Here is a 20,059-nt window from a genome sequence, read left to right on the forward strand (position 1 = left end):
CTAAAGACAATTATTACCACTGCTGTTCACACGCTCTTAAATTTCCTATCACCAGAGTGGGAAGAGTTTCAGCCAAGAACATAGAAAGTAATATGAAAAGAAAAATACTCTTGAGGGCACTTTCCTAGCGACCCCTGTGGTCTGACAGCCCCCCTGAATGCAGTGATGGAGAAAGGATCCACCCAGCACTTGGGAACAGCAAACACCATCATTAAAAGCAGAAAGCATGCAGAAAAGGAGCATTCCCCCTGTTTAACGCGGGAGACAAATCAGCCTGCAATGGCCCCAGGTGCCGCAGCTGCCGTCACAGAGGGGCTGCACCCTGGCTGTGGTCTGACAGCCCCCCTGAATGCAGTGATGGAGAAAGGATCCACCCAGCACTTGGGAACAGCAAACACCATCATTAAAAGCAGAAAGCATGCAGAAAAGGAGCATTCCCCCTGTTTAACGCGGGAGACAAATCAGCCTGCAATGGCCCCAGGTGCCGCAGCTGCCGTCACAGAGGGGCTGCAACCTGGCTGAGCCCGAGCCCGAGCCCAAGCCCACAGCAGGCGCCTGCAGCAAAGCCCCCTGCTAGCACTGAAACCCCCTACCACTAGCTACTGCCATAAACTCTTACCCCTCCTCATTCACTCCTTTATGAGCACAAGGAGCTAAATTAATGATAAGCACACGTAATGAATAATTCAGACACCTCTAATCATTAGTCATTTTTACTAAGATCAGCGACTGCTTGTGCACATGGGTGAGAAGAGGAACTTCAGTCACCCGATACCAATTTTCTAATGAATTCTTCATTACCCAAAATTGAGGCAGGCTTTGGAATTCATTATTTGCATCAAAAAGCTTCCCATTTCCTCAAAAACCAGCCTCCCTCCCCAAAATCTCTGGAGTTATTTATACCCCTTTATGTCACACGTAAATTCCACAACACACAGTAATATACTTGCACTGCAGGAAGAGGCAGGATTAGCTTCAGCTGATATCCCCTCCTGATTTAAAGGACTTTTCTTCCAAAACAGCACATTCATCTTAAATTTGAGGTTTCTGATGCGGGTGGTTTGAGGAAACATCCGTGCCACTAGGGCTTATAGCCTGCCAGAAACAAGACACAGGGTGCAAGTGTGAGTCCAAGCTGCCGCCAGCCAGGAAAGCGCAGTGGGGAGGGCAGGGACACCCCGAGCCTTAGCCTTTGAGCCTTAGCATAGAAAATAGCAAATAAACAAGGAGCAAACATCCCAAACAACAAATTCCTCTGAAATTTTTGCTACCAGCTGCAGGGAGAGCAGGGTTTCCAGCAAACGTGGAGCTGGCTGGGAAAGAGGCAGAAGTTAGTGAGATATAGAGTGAGCTTTTTAGCTTGTCATTCAGAAAAGTTATTTTCTTTTAAATTTTATAAATTAAGGAGGACAGAAAACCCCAGCCAGATCAGATCAGCATAGAAACATCTTAGCAGCAGACAAATACAGCAGCAAGGCACCGGTGCCATGGCCTCTCTGTGCCCGCCAGCTGCAACAGCCCATCCGAGAGGCTTAGGCAAAGATGCAAAAGGGAGTCGGCTCTGCACTGGATTTTAAGCTTTGCTCCTGCCACATTGACTGCTCCCCTCTCCCCAGCCACCTGCAGGGATGAGCACAGCATGGCTCAGGTAAAACCCGACGGACACATCAACTCCAGCTACCAGTGCAGCTGTGGCCTTCATACACTATTTCAGAGCCAAAGCTGCTGATTTTGTGCATGTCCTTGGCACCAGAGAAACCCAGATGTCTCTGTCTTCCCAGGTGTCGAGCTTGATGCTCTCCAGATGGCATCTTGATTGCTTGAAGCTTCACTGATCAAGTTACCAGGGCTGGATCAGCTCTGCAGTTCAACCCACCCAGCCCCTCCCCACTGTGCTGGGAGACATTTCATCACACATTTCATCATGCCTTTCTCTACTAGGTGGTGAAGAAAGAGCACCAGTTAAGCCTGCTGAAAAAAAAGTTATCAAGCTAATAGCTCAGTCATTTAAGAAAGGAAAAAAAAAAAGGCAGGTTGAGCTGGCTGGCTAGAGACAGTGCTCAGCACCACCCCAGTGTCAGGACCAGACACTCCCGCCCGCAGCTGCCACACGCATGCCCATCTTAGAGATGGTTAGAAATATTGTCCCCCTTCAGAAAACTAATCATTACCTGTAATCTAAATACAAGAAGAACAGAGTTAATTTTCAGATTGAACTATTGCTTTTCAGCTTTACTAACAAGACGAGCATGTTTCAGCATCATGATCCTTTTTGCAGCAACATAGGCACAGATTTTGTGCCTACATTTCAGTTTTTTTACAAGTTCTTGTGACTTTCACAAGCGATGCACCAAATTTTGTTTGACTCAAACTTTCCATTGCATTAAATTCCCCTTTGGTGAGACACTGCAGTCTCATCTGCCCTTTTCTTGCTCTCCCTCGTATTTCACGCTGAACTAACTCCCCTGTACTTAGTGGAAACATTTCATTCTACACAAGCATAAAGACCAATTTCCCTCACTTTCAATTTTTAAAAAATCTGTTCTGCCCCAGAAAAGTATCAGTGCACAGTCATTTGACTATATTTAAAGCAGGGAAGTTCCTCTTTCGCTCCAAAACTACTGTTTTGCTCACACTGAACCCAGGAGGTTCAGCAAACATTTCTTTTCCTTATGACCTCCTTTCTAGCCAACTGGCCCAGTTTGTCTGACCTTTGCTGCTCTATCTTGCCTTCATTGAGGGAAGATAGCACAAGACCATCCATTTTAACAACCCGCCTCACTCCGTAATGGCCTGTGATTTATACTTTTTGATTTTCACAACGCTCGCCTGTGTTAACTGCGAAGCATCCAGCGCTACAGAGACTATGTGTGCAGAGGTGAGTGACAGCTGCCGGTCCCTCTCGAGATACAGGAGATATATGTGTAGAGGATCAGTCTCTAGTGAATACTTGCCTGCTGATGTCTGACTGTTTTCAGTTCCCAAGGGGTTTCTCTCAGGGGGATCTGAAGGCCTTTATTGGAGAAATAAGGCAGGTGTCTTGAGATGTGCTCAGGGACATCAGTCACTGTCCCTCCTCCTCCTCCTCACACCCGTGTGTCCATGCACCCTCACGCTCCCTCCTGCCGCTGCCGGGGACTTTGGGAGCCTGTCAAACCAGCACCATGCTTCACCTCCCAGAGATCTGGGTGGACGATAAAGTTTCACAGGGGTGTTTAGCAGATATCAGAGCTAGACAGAGGACAGATATAAGGATTTTTGTCTCATGCTGGTGCTCTCCATACAGGAATTTGTACACAGTGGTGGGATGATGGTGTCCCTGTTTGTTGTTTGGTTGGTGTGCGATACCACATAAGAATAGGAAGAAAGTACCAGGGTTTTTCCAGGGGCAGGGGAAAAGGCTGATCCATAAGATTTTTATTTTATTTTTTTGAAGTGGGAGACAAGGAAAAAAAAGTAAGGATTTTGATTCAGGGAAGAAGTACCATGGAAACCCAGCCCTATGCAGCGCACATTTGGGGCCAATAGCAAGTTCCTCGCTGAATTAAATGTACAAATTCCCAAGCACTCTGAGTTGTGCACCGGGATCCCCCTGGGGATGGTTGCTCCTCAGCAACCTGTGAGACCTGCTCCATGCCCAGAAGCATACAGAGAAAGCTTACTCGCTAATTTATTTGAATGGTAAAACATAGACACTGTTATCATTTATAGTGACAGCTACACATTTTTTATCTGTCTAAACCGCATGTCACAGCAGTCAGATCCATGGGTTCTTCTTTGCTTATCTGTATTGAAAGCATAGACTTTCTAAGTCTGTATTATGCCATTCCTGTAGTTACCAGTGCTGTATTATTTCAGCGCTTCTAGGCTGGAGCCAAGTCCCGTGCTACAGCAGGTACCAGGCTGGCTTACTGCACCTCAGGTCATGCCAAGTGCGCAGCCGTGGGCAGTGCTGGCTCGTCCCACCCTGCTGGTGCTCGTCCCACCCGGCTGGTGCCCGACCCGGTGCCGTCCCCGCAGCACTGAGGGCCCCAGCGGCCCCAGCACGCCGAGGGGGAGAGGGACAGCAGAGGAGCTACACTCCCCATTTTGTTGCGACGGTCCCTTTCGACTCCCCCCCAGCTCTGCCACGCCGCTGCCAGTGTCTCTCTGCCCCTGCCCGCTGGGCTGTGCCGCCTGCAGCATCACAGGGCCATGGCGCTCCCCCGGTGCTCCCCGGCACCCTCCGGTTACAGGATTTGCACCTATAGGAAAGGAAGGAAGTGTTCGCTGTGTCCAGCTTGTGGCTTGCAACAGACACTGCTCTTTCCCCTCCAGCGAGATTACCAAGTGCCTCCACTGCCCACCTGCCTCTGCTAAGCCACAGACAGGCAGAGACATGGTTTGGTCTCGCTCACGGTCCCACGTGGACGGAAAGACCCGAACCTCATGCACCATTCCCCAGGGTCCACGCATGTGCACCTCACCAAAACCCTGGTGAGCCACCTGCTCCCGCCCCACAGGGTGCACGCCTGCCCTGTCCTCTGCTCATCATAGAATCCAGGCTCCAGTACATTTCTCACTGGACATCCCACCACCTGTGCTTGCTTTCTTTGGGCTAACAGAATAGCTTTGAATCTCAGTAAAACTGTCAGATTGGCCAACTATGCAATACATGTTTTTACTTCCCTCCAAGCAGAACATCTCTGAGCTTCCTAGCAGGAAATTGCAAAGCTGCAGGTCCCACGCGGCCCCGGGGATCCCGTCCCTCCCAGGCTGGCCCTATAACCACCCAGGGCTTTCTCTGGGAGCAGGGCTGGGCGACGACAACAGTGGCACTGAGCTGGCTGCACCCATGCTCCCCATCACGCTTGGCAGCTGGGACAAACACAATGCTCTGAGCGTCTCCACTGCCTTGAGCGGCTGTAGCAGGCTATTCCAGGGCGGCGTTTCCCTGCATACCATAGTCCCAGGCTCTGATTGACTTTCGTGTCAATCACCAGGCTGGTCAAGCACGTTTAATGAATTTCCCTGGTATCCACACAGTAGACTTCTCTACATAATAGATAGATTTATCTTCAGTTAAACTGAAAAGCCTTCATAGAAATTTTAAAGACTCAGCATATCAGATATGATCTTTGTTTAGCCTGAGCTAAGCCTTTCCAGCATCCTCTTGCTGCAGCGTGTAACTGCAGTTCAGATCCAATTAATTTGGATATGTTCCTTCTAGAAACATTCCCAGACCTGCTCTTTTTTACCTCCTCTCTGCAAGGTTTTCTTAAGACTTCTCTTAGAATAAGCTTTATTACAAGACTCATGAAATTCAGAGTTTAAAACTACCTTGTGGGGATTCTTTCTTAGCGATTAATAATTCATCCAGAAGAGTAAACAATCCTCATATGTGCTAACTTCAGTAAGAAAGTAGTACCGATGAGACACACTTCAAATTAGTACAAGAGAGATTCAAGGCATTCGTTTTAAAAACACACTCCACAAAAACCCAGGGTTGTGCATTACAAGCCTCAACTAAGTATTCCTAGGGTTCTGGCTGCTATGTTTTTAAATAATTCAAAATTCTGTTTGTTTTTTTTTTTTTAAGTGCCACAGTTTTCTATTTACAGTTCCAGTACATACGTCTTGCAGTTTCACTGTATATTTTCCACAGATTACGGTAAATAAAAGCTATAGCTGTGAAGGTTTAGGACTGAGGGAGATCCCAAAAAAACTACCTGTCACAACCGAAATCCTCGACTTCAGCTTCAACGTGCTCCCATCCCTCCAGAATTCAACCTTCTCTGAGCTGAAGTCCCTTCTCTACTTGGACTTAACAAGGTACGGGAGAACGTCCTCACTTCTGCACATCAGGTTGGTCAAACTCCCTGCCCGACGCTGGCTTCTGGAGCACACCAGAGCAGCATCTCCCTGCCTTCACAGGGAAACCACCAGTAGCACTTGCAGACAGCTGTGAAGTATTTTGCTGAGCAGGGATTGGTACGCTTGGGCAATATCTAGGCTTCTCCTCTGGTGACAATCATTTGCAGGACAGTGAGTGAAATACGCATTTTCCACATATTACTGCTGCTAAGACAGTAGTGACAGCAAAGTCACTAAAGCAATTTTTTAATTCACTTTTTTATAAAGATACTGTTCCCTAAACTCTAGAGAAAGACAGGTTTTGTCCTTGTAAATGCCCAGCTTTTTCTATAGGAAAAGAGATTTTCATTTTATTAAGCTGGACACTAAAAATCTCATGTCTCCCTGACTTCTAGAAATACCTCCACACACCCATCATTTCAGGGCAGGTTTTGTTTCTCACCAGGACCCTGTATTTCAACATGAGCTTACAAATACCATGCAACTGTCACCGGAAAAGACAGACACTTTTATCCCGTTGAAGGCAACTGATCATGAGTTCTTACAGTATGAAGTACAGTTTGGGTTATCATGTATACTGGGAGAGTTTTGTGAGACAGGCCACCGATGCTGGTTTCTGTTGCTTTCTCAAGGTGTCAGATCAACTGGGTGTACGACAGCGCCTTTCACAGCAACAAGCAGCTGAAGACAATCGTGCTGACCGGAAACCTGCTCATGTTTCTGTCTGACACAGCATTCGCTGGCCCACGGTCCCTGAAGCAGCTTGTCTTAACACAGACGGGAATAACCAGTATGTCCTTTATTCCAATGACAAATCTGGACAGCTTGGATACCCTCATCTTGGGCAGCAACCACATCTCTTCGCTGCAGCTTCCTCCCAACTTTCCCACTCAAAACCTCAAATACCTTGACTTTCAAATGAACAACGTAAGAGCAATCACAGCAGAAGATGTCCGTGTTCTGCAGAAGACCAGCAATATAACTCTCATTTTTAAAGGCAACGACATTACATACATTGAACCTGGAGCTTTCCAGTCCCATTTCTACAGTTTGGACTTTGGGGGCTGTGCTGACATCCCCGGGGTCCTGGCGGGGATACAGAACTCCACAGCCCAGACCCTTTGGCTAGGAACATTTCATGGTGTGGAAAAGGAGCCCTACATAAGCCCGAATGTGTTACAAGGCCTCTGTAATATCTCTGTCAAGGATCTCTATCTGCAGCTACGGCACTTCAGAAATCTAAATGCTGACACGTTTCAGTGCTTGACCAGGCTCCGAAAGCTGGACCTAACTCAAACCCACATCAGCGCATTGCCCCCCAGCATCAGCGGCATGAACTCGCTAGCAGAGTTAGTTCTCAACGCGAACTCCTTCAAGCACCTCTGTAACATCAGCTCTGCTGCCTTCCCCTCCCTCACTCATCTCCACATCAAGGGGAACTCGCAGGTCCTGCAGCTGGGCTCTGGCTGTTTGGAGAAACTGGCAAAGCTTCAACATCTCGATTTAAGTAAGAGTCATATTGAAAGCTTAGACTGCTGTAACGAAGCGCTGAGCGGTTTGAGCAGTCTTCAGTACCTCAATCTGAGCCACAACATAAGGCTCCACCTCCAAGACGCGTTCTTTAAGGATGGTGCTAACCTGGAGGTGCTGGACCTAGCTTTCACTCCTCTTCATATCAACACTTCACAGGGTCCCTTCCGAAATATGCATCTCTTGCAAGTGCTGAATCTTTCCTCCTCCCACATTAATACCAGCATTCAGCATCTCTTTCAAGGCCTGGAAAACCTCATGCTCCTGGACCTTAGTCAAAATAACTTTGAGTCAGGGATCATGCCAAAGGACAAACTGTTCCAACAGCTATCCAATTTAGAGGCACTAATTTTATCATCCTGTGAACTGACAGCAATAGCCAGCCAAGCATTTTACAGCCTCAAGAAGTTACAGCATGTTGATCTGAGCCACAACAAACTTCTTGCATTCAGCACAGATGCATTTTCAAACCTCAAGAACATCTATCTCAATTTTGCCCACAACAGGATCCATATTCTACCACGTGACAAGCTAGCATCCCTAGCTGGCCACTGCATAATCAATTTAAGTTACAACCCGCTGGACTGCACCTGCTCCAATATTGGTTTAATCACCTGGTACAAGCAGAATCTGGATAAAATTGAAGACCCTGAAGGAACGAGATGCTCCGAACCCAAATTGCTAGCTGGGGTTCAGCTGGCCACCGTCTCGCTCTCCTGTGGGATCAACATGGCAGGAATCACTGCAGTTGTCCTGGCTATCTTATCCTGTGGTGCCATCATCATTTGGGGTGCTCGCTATTTCAAACGAAATTACCAGCAAATGTAAGTTTATCATAGAGATGTAGAAAAGATGTACAGCAATTGTATTAAGATGAAAGACAACTTACTGTTTTTGTTTGTGACCTGTATTTTCTTAACTTCTGTAATACCATTTCCATTTGTATTATAACTTCTAGAAAAATAATGAAAAAATTTTATTTGAGAACTGGAAAAATAAACTATGACCTAAGCCTTGAACACGAATAGCTTTTCTTATAGAGAAATCCCAGTTCCACTCGATGTTAGCCCTGGTGTCCCAGCTACTATGGCTAATGCACCTGTAAAGAGAAGATCCAAGGGCCAAAATGCAAACCTTGTTCTCTTTAAAAAACAGAAAACCAAACCACCACCACCCACCACTCCCAACAAAAAAACCCTAAATCAACCGAACCCTCACCCTCTATCAAATGTCCTTGAAAAACAATGTTGTTTAAGAGCTGGCAGTAGTGTACCCCATTCTGCTAAAAAGAAAAAAAAACTTCCTGTGAAGAACAGGTGCAACATTCATAATCACGTAAGACCCATTTGTACAGGACTGACAGAAACAGCCTATATCATCTCTCCTATTTCTTTAAAATATTTTGATCCTTAGAAAGTTCCTGGCCATTGAACCTCTGTCTGTCTATCTCTCGCCCCAGGGCAGGCCCTGCTCCTGTACTATTAACTAGACTCCATAGGGAACTAGCAACAATTTCAGATGTAACCATAAAACTTTTAGATTTGGTCAAGAATCTGCGGGTGCTTGGCAGTACACTTGCTTGCACAGGGCAAAAAACCATTGCCAAGAGCCATGAGACTTTCCTGTGCCAGCCCGGAGTGGACTGTTTCCTCCAGCACCAGCCCAGGAGAGAAAACTAGAGATTGCAAAAGGGGCAGCACAGTGGGGAGCAGCAACCTCATCCCATGGGTGCTCCTGGTGCCGACAGCTACTTCACGTTGCTTCTGCTGTGCATCCCTGGAGTGAAGTCAGAGTCTCTTCACTCCAACGGGATATGCAACAGCTAAGCAGAAAAAAAGACAGACTTATTATTGACTTTTGCTAAACAACCAAATCCATTTTTCTGCCATCACATGTGAATAAACACAGTGGCAAAACAGAGTATGTGCATTTGACCAAGGAGCTTGCCGTGCCTACTTACCTGCCCTGTGTTACCATAGCGTGATTTATGGCACTAGTGCTTTAATAACAGGCTAGCCCTGACATTTAGGCACAACCTTCTCGGAGGGTATGACCCTTCTGTCTCCACGGCAGAGCATGCACCATGTGGAGTCTTGCCGTGCTCCAGCAAGGCTCCCTGGTGCAGCTTTCAGATGCCTTCACATCACGTACACTGCCTGCCTTACCCCACAGCTTCTCCTCCTCCTGCCTTTGTAGCCATGTGCTGCCCAAGGGTGCACCGAGAGACATTTGATGTTTCTTCTCCAGTTGCCTATGAACACTCCCAGATTTTGGGTACCAGGATGTTGCCTCTCCTCACAACTCTCCATATTGCTGATCTGTATTCCCTGTTCCTGTGGCTGCTGACACACTTTGCACAGAAACCTCCTCCTGACCCTGTCAGCAGGCGCTGTGCTCCAGCTGCCCAGTTGCAGATCACTGAAGCTGCACAGGCTGCCTGCGTCAGATGCGCCCTTCCGCAAGGACTGGTCTAAGGGAGAGAAATGTCACCGAGCAAGCCACACTGTCCAAGGCGAGGACGCCTCGACTCATCCTTGGGAGCAAGGCAGCGATGCTCCTGAAGTCAGCCCAGGGTTCAAGGTGCATTTCCCCCTCCCTCCGCAAATCTGACTGATTACATGAGCAACCTCCCATAATTGCGTTATCTAATAATCCAGCATGAATGCCAGTGTGTGCACCATCCAAGAGACCTGCTTCTTCCATTGTTTCCCTCTTAAATTTGTGGGTTCAGGGAAGCGATAGACAAACAGTGAAGTTAAAAGGGAGCATGATGCAGTTCATAGCTTGGGATAGGCACAAAAAAAATTGCTGCAAGTATCAGGTAGTAACTGTGGGAGATCCATAAATATCAGCGACTTAAGGGGAAAACCACATGTTGGGCTGATGCTTTCTGAAATGCCTCTGTTTGGAGAGAAGAACACAGGATTTAAACACCACCAGTTTCTGAAACACTACTCAGTGTCATGGCGTAGACTCGTGTAGACTTCAGTTGGTTAAAACTCAAAGATGGCTGAAAAGGTGAAATGGTGAACCTGTTCCTGTGCAATATATATTTCCACACAGAGTATGAAGTACAGACCTCTCCTGTGACCCATCCCTTTCCCACTACACAACTTGCTTTTGATGACCGTATCTTCATCTGTTGTCATTTTTATTTTCTCTTTGATTTACTTTACAGTGTCATCTCTGCTTTCTTATTTGCCTGTAAAATGCCATTCATAGGACGCCATGTAAACAACAGTGCTGAATAGCATATACTGTATGTTTCAGGATACACAAGTCCTAAATACAGGGACTGATTATTCTGAATGAAAATTTATATACGGTTATAATATACTAAAATGTCCAGATAATATATTAAAACTTTTTGAAGTCCAAAGATTTAGTCTTCTGGGATTACTTAGCAGGAATATAAATGGAAAGAGATAGTATATTTATTTTTCTTTATAGAATTTGTTTATCCAGTCAAGCTCTGATCTAATGCAGTCCTTGGTTTCCAGTCCTTTTATCTCCTATTTTTTTCAAATACAGCTGGGGAGCCAGCACACAGAATCGCCTGAGGCGAACGGTGCCTAACAGAATTGAACTCACCCACCCTCCTGGCTCCTGGGCTACAGATGTCACTGAAGTCATGGTTCAACACAGAACTGCAAAACAGAATTTGCTATCAGTATTTACAGAGAAGAAACTTGAGCAGATCTTAGCTAACGAGTCACATTTCAGAGACTGGTAAGCACTTATCTTTATTTCAATTGGACAAACCAAAACTCAGAGCCAAGTTCTTCCTTCCCCAGCTGTGCTCAAACTAGTAAGATGCAAGTCAGATTCTGAAATAGGATTTTACTCTGAACAGGATGGTTGAAGATGCCAATTTCTAAATCTGTCGACTTAAAAAAAAATATCCTAATGTCGATGATGCATCTTTTAAGAACTTTCTCTCGTTCACTAGTCTTGTCTGTACCTGCAAAGAGAGCAAGTGAGATCCCTTCCCAACCACTCACTCACACCATACCTCCTCATCTGGCAAATGCAATGGAAATTCTTCTCCCCCAGCAGCAGATGATATCCTTTTCCAGCAAATCTCTGACATCCTCTTGCCCCTGTATCTAATTCATATATTCATTCATATTCAATATGTGCATTTTGAAGGGCTTGCCGTGTGCTAGAACTTACCTACGTTGTTACAGTCGTCTTACTCTGCAGCCTTCTCCACTCTTCCTGATGCTCTCAATTCTTTGCAGCTTGAACCATAACCTCTCGCATTGCTTCCTACCCTCAGTTCATTCAAATCTATCCTTGGCAGATGTATGGGAGATTGAGCTGGTCAGTGCTAATCAAATATTATACTATAGTCAGTGGAAAGAAAAACTGTCACTAGCCCAAGCTATGAACTGGGACATGCCTCCATATACCCTCTAGTATCTTCCTGTCCTGTGATTTATTCTTTCTGAGCTGCCATCCAAATCCAAGCTTGACGTCCCTGCTAAGTCTTGCAAACTATGTAAGAGAAAAATATGGGGTCTAAGGGAGCATAGCAAACTGGGAGTTCAGTGCTGAAGAAGGGAGCCCACATTTCCTTTTCAGACCATGAAAGCATTCCCAATCCCAGGTGAGGTGCAGTCTCTTCTTAGAACAGTAGAAGTGAGGATAACAGGCCATGCCAGATGTAATAGCAGTCACCTTTCTCTCCCAACTTCTTCCTCAACACAAACCCCCTACAACACCCCTTTTCTCTGGCCCTGAACACTATGGAGGCTCACTTTGGGCATGCAGGTTTCTATGCCTCCCCAGGCAGAGGTGACTGCTGCTGTCCACAACCAGAGACGGCACAACAGGCAGAGCAGTTAGATCCAGAGTCAATTCTCAACTCTACTGATTTCCTTTCCCTGAGCTGCCAGATCCTGCTCTCCCCTCCTTGACCCATCACACCCCCTGCCAGTGCACCAGTTTTGCAGACTACCTGCCTTCTGCTGGGTCACAGCAAGTTGGAAAGTTTGGGGGTGACCTGCAGCTTCCCCTTACCTATTGGTTTCAAACAGACAGCAAAGCAGCAAAAGAAATGCTGTAACACTGCTGCACATGGTTTTGTACAGAGAAAAAACAGAGAAAACAATGCAATAACAAAATGTGAACAAAAATATCCCCCCCCCACCAGGCAAACAGTTCCTGGCATGTGCCAACCAGCTGTGTAGAGCTACCAGCAATGGAACAGTAAAGACACATGTATTTTAATAGATGCCGCTCCTCTGCAAGAAGTGGAAAGATGAAAATCAGGGGAGCAATAATCCTGCCCTGTTGCTCCTCCTGCCAAAAGGATTTTTCTTCATCAAAGAGGCCACTGGATACTAAGGTGCTCTGCTCCATCTCCTTGTCTGGTTCACTACATCTATTTTATCTTCTGAGAAAAAAAAGAATAAAGGAGGATTTGATGACATTCAAGGGGTAGAGATTTCAAAACTGAAGAAAACATTGCACTTACACATGCTCCAGGAATTTGTTAAAGCTGAAAATTTAGCACGAACTAAAAAAATCAATAAAGATTGGGTATTTTGAGAAGGTATTTAAAAACATACTGACCTATTGTAATGAATGATGATACATGTTTTGGAGGAAAGATTTAAATGTCACGTTACAGCCTACTGCCATTGTTAGCTACCAGTCAGGATATGTCGTCCAATACCACCCCATGCCCACCTACCCAACAGCAGAGCAGTGGTTCCAGCCACTGCCTGAGACGAGATACGCAGCTATGCAGACCTCCTCCGTCTCCAGACTAAACTGCATTTTGTCATGCAAAATCCTTGGCCAGCATGTGCCTAAAGGGGTGGAGTTGGCCCCAGGGAAAAAAACCCAAACAACTGCCCGCCTCTGAGTAGAGCAGAGATGTGCCTTAAGTTACAGGAGTGAAAGCAGTTCAAGGAAAAATGCTAACACAACAGCGTTTCATGCTGAATTTTTATTTCAATGTTATGCAACTGCATAAGTATAAATAATCGTGTTCAATATACAACAATTATGACATCCATAAGGAGTTTCTCAGAGAAAATAAGACTGCAAACACTTTATTGCACAGACCCTAACATTTTTTTTTTTCTTTTCTTTTCTTTTTTTGTAAGCTGAGGAGTCTACAGCAGGAAGTCTACAAAAGAACACATCAGATCTACGCTCACATAAAGACTGACTAAGTAGCACACAGGTAGGAGGATCTCTAACAGCTCACTGATAAGGCAAACACCAACAAACAGGTACTATATGAACACAAGCTTAAGCACTGTTACACTTCCAAAATGCAAAGAACTTATTTGTCAGAAGTGATAATGAACTATACAAAATATACACAAAGGTATACTGTAAACAAATAGCTAGATGTGCTTTAAAGGAAACAAGAGGATAGCTGAAAAAATGCAGAAGACTGTAAACTAGGAAATACCTCCCAGACAGAAATGTTATTTCGAAGTGCATTAGCATTCATTTGTAGTAACTGCCAAAGCACAGATGAACTGTAAATGTCGAGACCATTTTATCTTTAAAACTGCTCAAAAAAATACTATCCATTACTCACTAGCTCCTCTGTGAACGCATCAAAGGCAGTATGAATGTTCTAGTGCCACATGTAAAATCAGAAGGACTTGTTTGTGATATTATCTTTCCACGATGGTTTGCTGTAATCCAACTCAACTAATCAGTATAATAAAGTTTTCACCAGAGGGAAGTGAATTCTGCACACTGTCAGTTGTCATACAAACCTCCAAGTCAAGATTACACTGTGCTTTTATGAACAATTTTCTAGCTTTTGGGACAGAAAGACAATCCATAAGCCCTGATGAAACAGGTAGGGGCCTAGCTCTACTGTGGGTACATACAACAGAAATAAACCACTATTCTATTGATCCCAATCATTAAAAACCACGCATCTGCAACGGTGTTTTGTAGTGCTTCTGTACATGTTTCAAATTTTAGCTTTCATCCTTCGAAACAAACTAAATACCTCTACGCTAAAATGATCGAAGTCTACATGTTCCACGGTATACAAAATTTAAATAAGGCTTAGCAAAAGTAAGAAGACAGTCACATTCTAGCACCAAATAGCTCCAACAGGTTCCTTTGTTACAAAATGCTTCTTTTATAATTACAGTATTTACTTTTTTTGCATACAAATAAAAAGATTATGTTATGAAATGTATGGAGCTACTCAATGCATTTAGAAATGCATGTGAAACCCAGAATTACTTGCTAAAAAACAGCAAGTTAAGTCTACAACATAAGGCCCCAGCTATGTATTAAAATGTATTGGATGTCCTGAACTTTTTTGAAGATATGATACTGAAACTGCTTTTTTTCCTTTTTATCTTGTCATAAAATAGAAAAAAAGCTACAGCTGTATGAAGCTAATTATGAAGCTAACTATATGCCATGATAATACGTATTCTCTAAATGTATTAAAAAACAGGGATGAACATACTAGTACTGCAATTCATGTGCTTATACTTGTGCCTCACACTGTAAGGGCCTGAATTTAAAAAAGCTCAAGGAACTCAAGAGAGGATTGCAGCAAAAACTAAGCACACGGCATGTGCTTCAGAGTCTCAGCCTTGTCTGAGGTGAAGGTCACAGAACACACTCCCAATAGACAAGACGAGAACCACTATTTCACCAGAGAACACGACTCTTGCTGGGATGCCCTGACAACCAAGTGGTCCTCCTGTAGCTTTAATGACACCTACTCTAAGAGACAGGCTTTGTGCAGCAGGGAGATGCGGTTAGGTCTTGTGTTAAATCTGGTGAAGCAGTCAGCCAGGTACAGTACTATCAAAATTGGATTATTAAAAATACATGTAAAAACTCACAATAAGTCACCATATTTATACTGTACTAGTATTCTTTTAACCTCTAGCTAGGATTTTTAGTAAGTAAAAATGAGGCCTGTTTTTGTTTTCCAGTCAGACCAATGCTTGTGCATTTTGGCATTCCAGTCAGACCATGCCAGGTCTGAGTTTTAATTATTCGGTTTCATATTCGACTATGGCAAATAAGTGGCAAAGCAACTATCTTAAAAAAAGGGGAGAGTAAACAATGCAATCAGCAGCAAAGTATATATGCTACATTCAAACCCCAAACACATCGCTAGGTATTTACACAGGAAATCTTTTCTTCAACAGCTCTCAGCTGTAAAGGTATTTTTGTACAAATACTATATGGTAACAGTTTTACCGGTTACAATTGGGAAGGCATTTTGAAAAAAAGTCCTCTTTTTACATATCCCCTGTTCTCTTTCATCAGTGACATGAAAGCTTTGCTGCACAAAGACACGACACAGTGCTGGTTTAAAGGCAGTCCAATATATTGACATTGTTTTCAGCTAGTCTTGAATTCACACCTGCCAGGTCTTACAGTTAACAGGATTTTTTATGAGGACTGCTCCGTGAAGCTTCCTTTCCTCGCCGCTGCCGAGCTGTGTCTTTGTCATTAGAAAGTGCATTAGCGCGGTCAGGTGTGGTTGCTGACCTGGATAAATCTTTACCTACATTCTGTTTTCTTGAAGCAGACTGCTGAGCCTGAACGGCATCTTTTCCCTTTACATCCACAGTGTTAACAAAAAAAGACTTTTCTTGATTTCCGGGTTTCCCCCCAAGGTTTGAAGCAGGGTGGTGGGCTTCTACTGCAACAGCAGCACTGTGCAAAGCCATCAGTGAAACACTTTTAGTCATTTCCACCTTACCGCTCCCTGCGGAAGAGGTGCTTTTCTTATTTAGTTCCTTGCAGGTTGCAGGAAGCTCAGGTGAGCCTGCTTTAACCTTTGCTGAAGATGCATCACTCTTTGCTGAGGACAAAACAGATACTTCTTGTCTACACTCAGACAAATTGGCTGAACAAGTCAGCAGCTTTCCTGGTGTTGCAGCCACACGACAAGAACTCTGCCCGCTGGCAGCCGACAAGTGTTTTATTGCAATCTGCTTGTTTGCATCCTCTGGCTGTTTTTGATTAACTTGTCCTTTCCCTTTTGAATCTTGAGAGCTTTTGCTACTTGCAGTTGCTTTTTCTGCTCCTTTTCCTCTGGTATCGCAGTTTGTGAGGCAAAGGGTAGGCTCTACTTTCCCACTGTCAAGCTGAACATAAAGTGCGTCAGTGCATATTTTTCCTTCAGGTCTTTTGTCTGCAGAGATCATCTGGTTACTAGGACTTCTGTCTGCCTGTTTGCTCAGCAAGAGACAGTCTTTCACAGTGGAAAACTTTGAAGACATGGTTTGTTTTTCACTGAGGTGAAGTTGCTTTCGATCAGCAGATTCCCCCAAGCCTGCTGGTTCTTGCCTCTGCATCTGCTTAGAACTCTCTGTGCCTGCTGCTACCGGGCCAACAGCAGAGGATTTGGGTTTGGTGTCAGGAGTGATGCTGCTCATTTGGAGGGTGGCTACTGAGCCATGCTCCAAACTCATAGGCCTTTCGGCCTGCACATGTTCATTACTCGTTTTTCTCAGAGAGCCTGAAACAGAAGAAAGGGGATCTAGCGCATTTTTACTGGCAAGTTTCCCATCTTTCCGGGAGCTGGTAGACACCTGAATAACAGTTTCTTTTTCTTTTACGGTTGGAGTGCATGATTTTTGCGACAATGTCTGTTTATCCAAGTACTTAGACTTAGAGGAACTTGAATCAGAGACTGGCCTGTTTTTATTACTGCTGCTTTCCACATAGGTGGCAGCAGGCTTCACGTGTTCTTGAACACCTGCATGAACATCTACAGCACAGTTTCTGCTTACAGTGTCTCTCACAGCAGGGGAGCCTGAAGTGTTAAGTTGTTGCCGAGGAACTTGGTTGGACTGCTCTCTCTCAGTAGTTTGAAGCCTTATGTCAGTGAGCTGTTTCTGATCTTTCTTTCCTAAATCTTTGGTATTGTCCTTCTGCACAGAGGAAACCAGTGCAGACTTCTCATTTTTAGAATCACAATCTACTGAGGGTTGCATGAGCTGTTTGGGTGGAAGAGCTTCACTCTTTGACTCTGTGATAACTTTCTTAGACTCACTGAGAACTTTCTGCTTGGTTATGTCCCTTTCCACAAAACTACTAGCAACACTGCTGTCATCTCTGCCTAACTGTTTCAGTGATTCTCTGCCATCCTTAGGTTGTGCCTTGGGGCCAGCTGCCTGCATTTTTCCTTGCATCTGAGGTGGAATGGCAAAATCAGCACAATTTTTTTCATTGCTTTTGGAGTAGCTCATTATCAGGACATCTGAGACAGATACCTTCAGAGATGATTCCCTAATCACCTCCACCTTTGCAGGGATAGGCTCACAACTTCTCTGGGCTACTGGCTGTTTGGCAGGCAACTCCTTTTGTATTTGCTTCTCTTTTCCTACAGCTTTTTCAGGAGTGCTTTGGACAGCAGAAAGTTTGGAGTATGTTTGAGTAGTTCTAACACTCTGACTTTGAACAATGCAAGTCTTTGCCTCCACTGAATTGTCCTTCTGTTTTGAAGGGGAGGTGTCTTTCTTTTGAATAGCTTCAATAACAGAAATATTGCCTTTAGTAGCTGGACTAGAAACTTTTTTGTCTGTCACTACTTCTGCAGCCGCGGGGATGACTGGTGGATTTGGAGAACTCTTGCTTGCTTGCAGAACCTGAGGCTCTGATACGTTGACTTTGCCAGATTTTGAATAGCTTAACAATGGCTCTTTCTGACGGGCCAGTTCTGCCTTCCCACCACTCCCTTGTGGTGCTGGGAGGTTAGGAGATCCCCCATCACTGCTGGTGCTCTGTCCTTCTGGCAGCACGCACAAAGGCAGTTCAGTCTTTGAAGCCTGTGGCCCAGAAAGTAAGGCAATGTCTAATGTGCCTTCTATTGGCTTCAAACAGGAAACAGACCTCCCATCAAGTTTATATTCTGAGGGACTTTTTCTGACAGGAGCCTCAGTGGAAATAAGGGCTGATTTTTCCACACTCATGTCTACTCGGCCATTCAAGGTCTTGAGAGGAACAAAAGAAACCGAGTTAATCTGAGCAGCATGTGCATTGCCGATAAATGCTCTACCATCGGCAACTGCAGTGGAGTCCTGCTGTATGTTTATGGGTCTGCCTGTATTAAGTTGAAGGCATTCATGAATATTTGATGTCAATTTGGGTTTTAGCACTGGACAGACACTGTCATCTTTTTCTTCAATGGACATTTTCTTTCTAAGATAATCAACATTTGGAAGTTTACCATCTAATCTTTCAAATTTGACAAATTCTTTTGTTGGTACATTTTTGTCTGTGTTTTCTCCCTTTCCATTTAGCATCCTGTCAGAGGACTGAGGTAGCACATCCTGTAGTGTACACGGAGGGGAAATTCTTTTGAAGTCACAAGAAATATGACTGAGTTCATTAGGCGGAGGCCCATGACACAACATCTGTGCATCTAAAGCAATACCATCATTTGATCTCAAGTTTGCATTCTTTTGAAGGGTGTCTTTGAGTATGCCACCAGCTGACTGGGTCTCCAAAGCAACAATTTTCGTTTCAAATTGATTTGATCTTTCTAATACCTTCTGGAATGCTTTTTTGTCTCTTTCTTCCAATCTTAAGGTATTGGGATTTTCTGGTTCACTGCTAGGTGCATTTGCTTTTTCAGCAAAATCTTGCTTTTTCATAACTATCTTGACCTTCAGCTTCTCTCTGTCTAGCTCATCGATGGATTCTTGCCTACCTAATTTTCGGGAGATGGGTCGTTTCAAGCAGCCCTGCTCTGCAGGCCTGACTCGTGTGAGTGATGGCATGTCACACACATTCTCCTCCAAGCACTGAAGAGTTACTTCCCTTTGGGACAATTCTCTATTTACTTCTTCCTGGGTCACTTCCAGACTGTGTTTTCGTGAACATAAGTGTTTCTTATCATTGCCATAAGAGGGCGCAAGTTTCTCTTCAGATTGGACTCTCTTTAACAGTGGAGATCTTGGTGGCTCTGCACTCTTTGGCCTAACAATATGCCTTACAATTGTTGGAGGGGAGTGCATTTTGCTAGGAAAAGATTGAGCTATTTTTGTATTTCCAATCGAATGTCCTAGCAATGGTGATGGAGATCGCTGAGGCGATGTTGGCTGGGGTGTTGGAGAAGGTGTCCGTGCAAGAGGAGAGAGAGGAATGCTGCCAGCTGATTTGCGTCTTCCCGATCTGTATCTTTGCCCACCAAGCTTTGGACCCAAGCCATGAAGAGTGCTGGGTCTTATGTGTCCTGAACCAGCTGGAGAATTGGGAGCACTTGAACTAGGAGAACTACTCTGGGAAGAGTTAGTACCTACAAAAAGAACAAACAAACAAACCAAACAAACATAAGATTAGCAAGATTTTTTGAATCTTGTCTAAATGTTCAGTGTGACACAGAACTTTCACCTGTCCAAAGGCCTATGTGCAGTCTGCTGCCACAATGTTGCAAAATTTGGAAGGTTTGGAGTGACTGGGCTGTAAACCTCTCATCATTCCAATTACGTTGCTATTTCTCCCTTTCTCCCTCTGTTCCTTCATCCCCTTTACGTTATCGCTTCCTTCTATTTAAATAGAATAGCTAATGCTTTCTGCCACTTCAAAGCAATGATCAAGGCTTTCCAAATAGTTTACTTTTGCGAAAGGATTGTACAACAGCAGTCACTTTTAGTAACACACTAAAATCATGATAGAAGTAAAACAGGAAAAAGGGGCAGGCTTTTAG

At 44.6% G+C, this 20,059-nt stretch overlaps 2 protein-coding genes across 2 annotated transcripts in view; one reads left to right on the forward strand and one right to left on the reverse strand.

Moving 5' to 3' along the window:
- Nucleotides 1–2,788: 2,788 nt before the first annotated feature.
- On the forward strand, nt 2,789–8,211 carry CD180 (CD180 molecule). The gene is made up of 3 exons (XM_009327331.1): nt 2,789–2,878; nt 5,645–5,811; nt 6,486–8,211. Exons 1-3 carry the CDS (start codon nt 2,789–2,791, stop codon nt 8,209–8,211), a joined length of 1,983 nt encoding a protein of 660 aa, XP_009325606.1.
- A 5,096-nt stretch (nt 8,212–13,307) lies between these two features.
- LOC103919776 (microtubule-associated serine/threonine-protein kinase 4-like) overlaps nt 13,308–20,059 on the reverse strand; it is a 178,820-nt gene continuing 172,068 nt past the window's right edge. The window contains exon 28 of the mRNA XM_009327332.1: nt 13,308–19,648. Coding sequence (XP_009325607.1) covers nt 15,777–19,648 — 3,872 coding nt within the window. The 3' untranslated portion in view covers nt 13,308–15,776. The remainder of the gene's footprint in view (nt 19,649–20,059) is intronic.

The sequence above is a fragment of the Pygoscelis adeliae genome, unplaced genomic scaffold (assembly GCF_000699105.1).
Source record: "Pygoscelis adeliae isolate BGI_AS28 unplaced genomic scaffold, ASM69910v1 Scaffold26, whole genome shotgun sequence".
NCBI classification, from domain to species: domain Eukaryota; kingdom Metazoa; phylum Chordata; class Aves; order Sphenisciformes; family Spheniscidae; genus Pygoscelis; species Pygoscelis adeliae.